This window comes from Lolium perenne, chromosome 4, assembly GCF_019359855.2.
Source record: "Lolium perenne isolate Kyuss_39 chromosome 4, Kyuss_2.0, whole genome shotgun sequence".
NCBI lineage: Eukaryota > Viridiplantae > Streptophyta > Magnoliopsida > Poales > Poaceae > Lolium > Lolium perenne.
The window spans coordinates 281,677,248-281,684,605 of record NC_067247.2 but is presented as its reverse complement, the minus strand read 5'-3'; the positions used below and the strand labels follow the sequence as shown (position 1 = coordinate 281,684,605).

The 7,358-nt window shown below is 41.2% G+C and overlaps 1 protein-coding gene across 1 annotated transcript; it reads right to left on the bottom strand.

The window, feature by feature from the left end:
* Positions 1–1,980: 1,980 nt before the first annotated feature.
* LOC127295556 (nuclear poly(A) polymerase 3) lies at positions 1,981–7,149 on the bottom strand. Its single transcript, XM_051325523.2, has 10 exons — positions 6,722–7,149; positions 6,549–6,629; positions 6,358–6,456; positions 5,593–5,655; positions 5,341–5,502; positions 4,634–4,747; positions 4,250–4,312; positions 3,861–4,157; positions 3,002–3,166; positions 1,981–2,912 (listed from the first exon to the last, which is right to left on the bottom strand). The coding sequence occupies exons 1-10, from the start codon at positions 6,962–6,964 to the stop codon at positions 2,556–2,558; spliced, it is 1,644 nt and encodes a 547-aa protein (XP_051181483.1). The 5' UTR covers positions 6,965–7,149; the 3' UTR covers positions 1,981–2,555.
* Positions 7,150–7,358: the final 209 nt, after the last annotated feature.

The following is a 7,358-nucleotide window of genomic DNA, read 5'->3' as shown; positions in this document are numbered from 1 at the left end:
ACCTGAAGTTGATAACTACTAGTGGCTTCTAGCGAAACATGCCAACTCCCGAGTGATGTAAAGTAATCACAAAGAACCATGACGATGTCTTATATCGAGCATTCTCTGTGCCTCACAATATACCTTGTCAAACAATAGGCGAGTGTTTGTCACCCCTTTAATAACTTCAACTTTATTGTTACTCGTGTGATATAGATTAATTAAACTAGCTGGTAGTTTGAGTCCTTGATTAACTCGTAACCGAGTCGTATATCCTTGCTTCCTGAATTAAATAACTCGAGAGGGCCAGAGAATATCTCTTTGAGTGATAGAAACTTCCATCTTCGTCAGCCATGCCTCTCAGCTCACTTCGCAGCTAACCAAAAATCTACATTTGTAAGTTACAAATTGTAAATACCTAGTTGCGAGCATTTGATAGACCATAAGTAGGTCAACCCAAAACTAGGGTCACGTGATGTCCTCGGGTCTAAAACATGACACATAGATTGTTTGATACTAACAAATGAAACCTTGCTCGTTGCGTCTCAAAATGGACTGCCCGACTCGGTAACTCCTTTAACATAGTCATTATTATTGAATTGGAATCGGCATGCTCATGATTTGTGAAACCAAGTCATTAGTCGAACGGTACACTAGTCAAGGATATTAAAGTTTAAAGAAATCTAGCAAAATTTAGCTTTCATCTGAAGTATGTGATGGAAAAAAAAAAGTAAGTATACAAGTAATCGTAAATCCTTACAACACGGAGAAAACATACAAAGAGTGGAAGCACATGATTACAAAAGAGAAACCCTTAGAGCATAAAATAAGAAGAATAAGACGAGTTAAGGCTGAAAGAAATGGAAATATTTTTTTGTCTTAACAAAATAATATTTCTATGACATGTGAGCACATTTTATCCTACTAAATGCGCACCGAAGAACATATTTCTATCAGACTACAAAAGCTTCTCATAGGATTTGAAAATTAATCCTACAATTGGTAAATAATTTTCCGTACTTTTCTCCAAACCTGAAGTATGCAACTAGGTCTTGAGTAGGTATTAGCCAAATGCTTGAGCTGCTACCGAAGTTCTTCGTGTAGGTAGAGCTGTTAAACTCTAAGATCGTCTAGTCTAACTTTGTGAAAAATAAGATATAATCTAATAATAAATAGTAATTGGAACAATTAGTGTTATTGTGTTTACTTCATAAATGTATGATAATTGTGGTAAATATATTTTTAAAAACTAAGAGGTAATCTCATGAGGATGCATCGGCCGCCGCGATCTCAGATCTTCATTCTTTATAAGAGTAAAAATAAAGATAAGAGGTGATCTTATGAGGATGCATCGGCCGCCGCGATCTCAGATCTTCATTCTTCCTAAGAGTACAAATAAAGATATAGCTAATATAAAAGGATCGGCAACGTAGCCTAGAGGTGCCCGAGTTCAATCTATAAGATTTACATGATCCATCTTATTAATTTGAAGTGCAATATGTGTGCGTATGGGATTCCAGCGAGCGCGTTCGCCATGTGGGAACGGTGACGTCTGCAAGTAGACACGTGCGCGTAGATGGAAGGTTGTTATGTGTACCTTGTACACTTTTGCAAAGAAATAGTAGTAAAGATAATGATCTATCAACAAAAGGCACATAGACTTTTTTTCTCCAGAAAATAAGAAAAACATATATCTAATATCAAAAATTCCCCATACGAATAATAAGCAGGTAAACTCTCTAGCTTTCCAGCAAATGTTGGCATATCTTGCTAGTAAAACCAAGGATAACTGGACAAGATCATTGACAATGCGGCACCAAACAAGGCGATATCATCCTCATTCCTCTGAACTGCAAGCATGGCCGTTTATGAAATGCATGGGCTCCAGCTTGGCAGCATCGAACAGCGAACAGGCTGAGGCAGGAGTCAACACGAGTAGCCATAAAGAAATAAAAAATCCCATAAAAATGCAATGAGCAGTAAGCCCAAGAAATGCACGAGTTGAGAACAACAACAACATTTTTCATTCATCCGGATGGTTCACTAGATAAGAACTCTTGAACAGCAGTACATGCAGCAGTTTTCTGCAGACTACAACAGTAAAAATGGATAGCATAGCAGGCTATCCACAACACTTATCAAACCCCGCAATTGTACTCAGCAAGCAGCTCTGACCATAAAAGGCAATTTACACATTCTGCTGCTGGGTACGAAACATTACAACTACAGTTCTACATACACTCCTATACCGCTATACCTCTGTCACTTGTATACCAGTCTCTATGCTGTGTACATGTACCTGCACAAGCCTAAGAACATGAATTATCCGCTTGAATGAACATATACTTCCCCCTGGAAGCTTTAGGGGAAAAAGATCCATCTCTCAGCAGCCAGCTCAAACAAAAACACTTCCACATCAAGGAATGAAGAAGCCCCAGGCCCCCAGCTCCGCAAAAACCGCCAGATATTCTATCTGATGTTGCAAACACCCTCCAAAAGCCAAGGAAATTAGGTTTCTAACTATTCTCATCTGGATATCCACAGGTGAAGAACAAGGTCAATATGAAACCGGAGACTTAACCAACTGCATTGCAGTCCTGCTTCATCGGTTGGTAGTCCAGATTCATCTGTCGGAAACCCAGCATTAATGATGGCAGATTCAGCAGTTTCTGTGAGTGAACCGACTGATCAGGCAAGCTTTTAAGCGGCTGAAGCGTACTGACAATAGACATTGTTATGTCTGAATGGGCACACTTTTCCTTTCCATAGATGTTGTTGATGACACTTTTCATGAAGTCTTTTTTGAGAGAACTTGTACAGATCTGAGTATTCCTATACATGAGACCCCACAAGAATACAACATTTGGCTCAGCGATGGTATGATCCACTTGCTCTGAGGGATCTGGGTCACAACCAACATTAAGGCTTTCCAGCTGCATAACATCAGTTAGGAAAGGTCACGATCAATATTAACGTCCAGCCAGTAACGTGGACATGCAAGAAACAGGTGGCGAAAAATAACCTTGAGAATAAGATTGCGGAATCGTGATTTGACCCATCCAACCCAATCACGTAACTCTTCAGTTGTTGGAGCTGAGAGAACTATGCGAAGGAAATGTTCATATCTTTCACCATATGGATATGGTGCAAAAATCCAAGACCAGTCGATATCAATATTCCTTATATCCTGTAACAAGTGATAAATGTGATATTATCAGCTGCCCAAGGATGCAAGCAAGCCTTGAAACTGATGCTCGCCAATAGTTTAGACGAGTGTCATGAATGTGTGGAACGCATTTAACATCAGCAAAGATATAACAGCATACATCAATTCCTCTCACTGTGCGCTATTAAAAAAACAAATCCATCTAGAGTTAAATAAGGAAACCACCTATACTCTTAAGAAAAATGGACTTTCTCAGAGGATTAAATCACTTTTATAACTAAAGAGAGAGGATCCCAACCCCCATATCAACTCAAGCAAACAAGGTACTACAGTACTACTATTTGCTTAATCAATGAGTACAGAATAGAAAGGGACCAAGCAAAAAGTAAATAAAAATCAGTGAAACCAATCACTTATTTGAAAACCTGATACATAAAATGGATCAGGGCCACTTCAAGTAACAAAGTGGTATATACTATTTTAGGTTTAAACTCTAACATGACGATACAGCGAGAAATAGAAATGGAAGGTATTGGAACATATACCAGTAGTATCAGAACTCGGGCCACTTCTTCAACTTGGTTACAATACGAGTAATTTTAACTTTTTAACTATGTCCAGATTTATTGTAGAAATATCAAACAGGTTATCAACTTTTACGGGAGAAAAAGGGAGATTAATTAAATGAGGCCATATAAAGAACAAATAAGCATACCTTGGTCAAAGCGAACCCTCGCCTAAGTTCATCTTCAATTTTCTTGAAAGTGCTTTTTGTTACACTAGAGGCACAAAATTCTGGTGGAAAGCAGGGCATCACTATAGGCATGAGAGAGCACCCGTCAGGACTCCAAAGAGGTGTCTGATCATGCAAACTCACTGGAAGAGGCCAAGGCCAGTGAGAAAATATCTCGAAGAACAGAGATAACAAAGCATTGACACTAGCATTTGGATGTCTGCAGCAAACATATGCTCCGAGAACCGCCAAATGAATTCCAGCAAAGAAGCCAACTAGCTGAAAATGGCATCATGTAATCGAGAATAAGACAGTTAGAAAATCATAAAAAACCATAAGCAGTTATCGACGAAGAAGAAGCAACCACTTACATGGCAATGAATCCCTCTTCTTCTTGCCCAGAGTTTAAGGCACCGCAGCAGAACTTGAAACTTCTGCATCAAATTACCAAAAGTTATAAGAAAGAACAGAATTAGCAAGAATAGGTTTGGAGAACACGTCAAATAAAATGTACAATCACCGAATCACGCCATAGTGCATGCCAGACAAACAAACAAAAAGTACACATATTCTGTAAAGATAGCACATGCCATATTATCGCATGATCAGGGACAGAACCCGGAAACATAAGAAAATGTACACAAGGAAGAACGTAAACAATGGGAAACAACATTTGACTGTAAGACAGGCAAATAAAGAGTACAATAAGAAAGAAGAATGATGGATGTAAATATCTACTGAGGAAACTGTCGGACCTTCATATTTGGAACAAATTGCATGATTTCTCTATTAACACGAACTCCAGATAGACATCTCCAGCTTGCCCCATCAACTTTCTCTAGCAAACGGGGGTCAAATGCATGTATGGCCTGCAGCACAAAACAACTTATGAGATCTTATATTGACCCAGTTATTATTGTGCTCAGTTATTTCTTAGAGCAAATGCCTTAATTTACAGAGGTTGTGTAAGATACCCATAAGAATAGTAAACTTTGCAGCCTTCACAAACTGTATCACATTTCAGCTCATTTAAGTGAAGAGACCAACATCATGTTAAAATAAACGTACATAAATTATTGAATTGAAGGTATGGGCTGAGAAAAAGTAGGGGAAGTTCTATGTAATTAATAGGTCCATTGCTTTACACAAATATATCCATGATGAAATGACAGAAAGATGTGGCCAACTATGGCTTATCATGGTACATCGCAGCAAAAATGAAGCCATGACATCAGGATATCTTAAGGAGTTAAATATCAATCCTATATACTAGCTCCAGAAAATCATTACGTTTTCTAGAAGTTGCCCCAGAGATTGAAAGAAGCTACTTTGAGAAAAATTTGAGACCACATAAGCTTTTAACTCATGTAGTGCACAGATGTAACACATAATAATAGAAAGTAGTCAAACAATACTAATTGAGATACCACGTGTTTAATCATCACAATTCTAAGATACTTGCCTCTGCAGCATTGATAACTGGCAGCTGGACATAGGGAAAATCAACTGACACGCCGTTGAATTTAAAGCGCATCAACGGAACCCTGGCACTTTCGATAGAATGCAAGTCTGATACTTCTGGCCTTGCTTCAAGCATTTGTCTCAGGACAACGAAAAAATGATGCTACATAACAAATATACACCTCATGAGCTAATTTCAAAGGCTCAAAACGGTTAGATAAATGAAAATTTGAAAATAGAAAACTGTACTCACTTGTAGTGATGCAATGCAAGGACCAACACAGACTGCATCAATATCAGATTCAGGTCCATATACCTTCAAAAGAGGACAATAATTAGCCAATGCTTGCTACCAAAAGACAACCGCAAATTTTAAGGGAAAATGCATCAATAAGGGAAATATTGTCAATAATGAAAGTCCAGTTACAACTCTTTCGTTTACCCATTCTATGTGCTTATACATGCAATTACAGACACCTTACACTTAAACCCACAATCATACATTTTGACTGCTTCACCTAATTGTTCTATTGGTATATCAACTGTGCAATAGCACTGCCGTCAAACAGAGCATCATTCGGCCAATCGCCATATCATGCGGCCCATTTCCACATTCCAGGTACTACCAGAGTCATGATAAATTGATAATACGATCAAAGATATAGCAAAACCGCACTCTATGCTGACTCTAGCATAACATAGCACAATGCAGTTTCACATCTTAACAGAGAGTTGCGCAAGAGAAACTCAAGGCTTCTCCCAGCAGCAACTCACAAACAACACTCACCAGGACAAATTGCTGAGATGTCTGAGAGATTATTGAAATACCAGTGACATTTTTAGGGGATAACCCTAGGGTTTTAAACCGAACACAACATAAAGCAGATGGCGAAATTGACCTTGAAAACAATATACTATTCCACTGATATATATGTGATATACTAGTAGACCAGACTAGCATCACACCATCATTAAAAAATCACAGCAAATAGTGCACAAATTGGAATATGGCGCTTACCCCTAAAGCATAGGAGCCAAAGGTCAACACGGTGCCTGTTGTGATCCAATGTTGTTCCCCCTGATCGAACGCCACCTGCTTCGCCCAATCCATCACTATCTGAGACAGCCACCAACGGAATATAAGTCACACTCGGGCCCACTTTGCAAGCTGCGACCTTTAAGCCCAAAAAAAAAATGATCCCCCCTTACCTTCTCGAGCTCGCTTACCACCCTTTCCCTCCTCTGCTCCTCCTCCTCCGAGGGCACAACCCTCGCATCATCCCTAAGGAACTGTACCTCGCAAAAATAGTTTACCCCAAAATTAGAGACGAAATCAGACGTGGATACGGCAAGCGTGCAAGGTCGACGCTTCGGTGACTCACCTTGATGAGAGAGACGCTCCGGAGCATGTCCATCCGCTGCGCGGTGGCGGGATCGAGGCGGATGATGATCGGGCGCGGCGGGATGGTCCCGGGAGGCGGGAGCGGAGGAGGGCCCCGGAGGTACATCCGCGGCGAGGGCGGAATCGGCGGGGGAGGCGGAGGGCCCCTGGCGCGCATGGAGGCTAGGGTTCGGGGCTCGGGCCTGCGGGGGGCCGAGGTCCCGGCAGCGCGGTCGAGCACCATTGCCGGCGCAGGCCGCCGGTGGCGGGGACGCTGCGCTGACCGGCGGCCACGCGCGCGGCGTCGGTGGCGGCGGCGTCGTTGGGTAGGGTAGTCGCCGCGGAGACGGCGACGCCGGCGAGGGCCTCGTGTTTGAATGAATTAATGAATGAATGAATAATTTAGGCCAGCTTTGGGGGTTTTGAAAGGGATGGGAGGATGGTGGAACGGGGTGGGGGGCGACGGGGTTTATATACAGTACAGGCGAGGCGTGTAGGTGAGACGGGGTTTGGACGGAGGAGTCGCTGCCTGTTGGAAATGGTCCACCCATTTCAACCTTGTGTTCTTAATTGTGTTTATTTATTATCTTCCTCACAATAGTTTTCAAGCTTGTGTGTTTCTAATTAGTGTTATTATC

Coding starts and splice junctions, on each gene's coding strand:
- LOC127295556 (XM_051325523.2), bottom strand. CDS start 6,964: ATGGTGCTCGACCGCGCTGCCGGGACCTCGGCCCCCCGCAGGCCCGAG. Junction 5,656..6,357: donor TTGGCTCCTATGCTTTAGGG/GTAAGCGCCATA, acceptor CCTCTTTTGAAG/GTATATGGACCTGAATCTGA. Junction 3,167..3,860: donor GAGGGTTCGCTTTGACCAAG/GTATGCTTATTT, acceptor CACTTGTTACAG/GATATAAGGAATATTGATAT.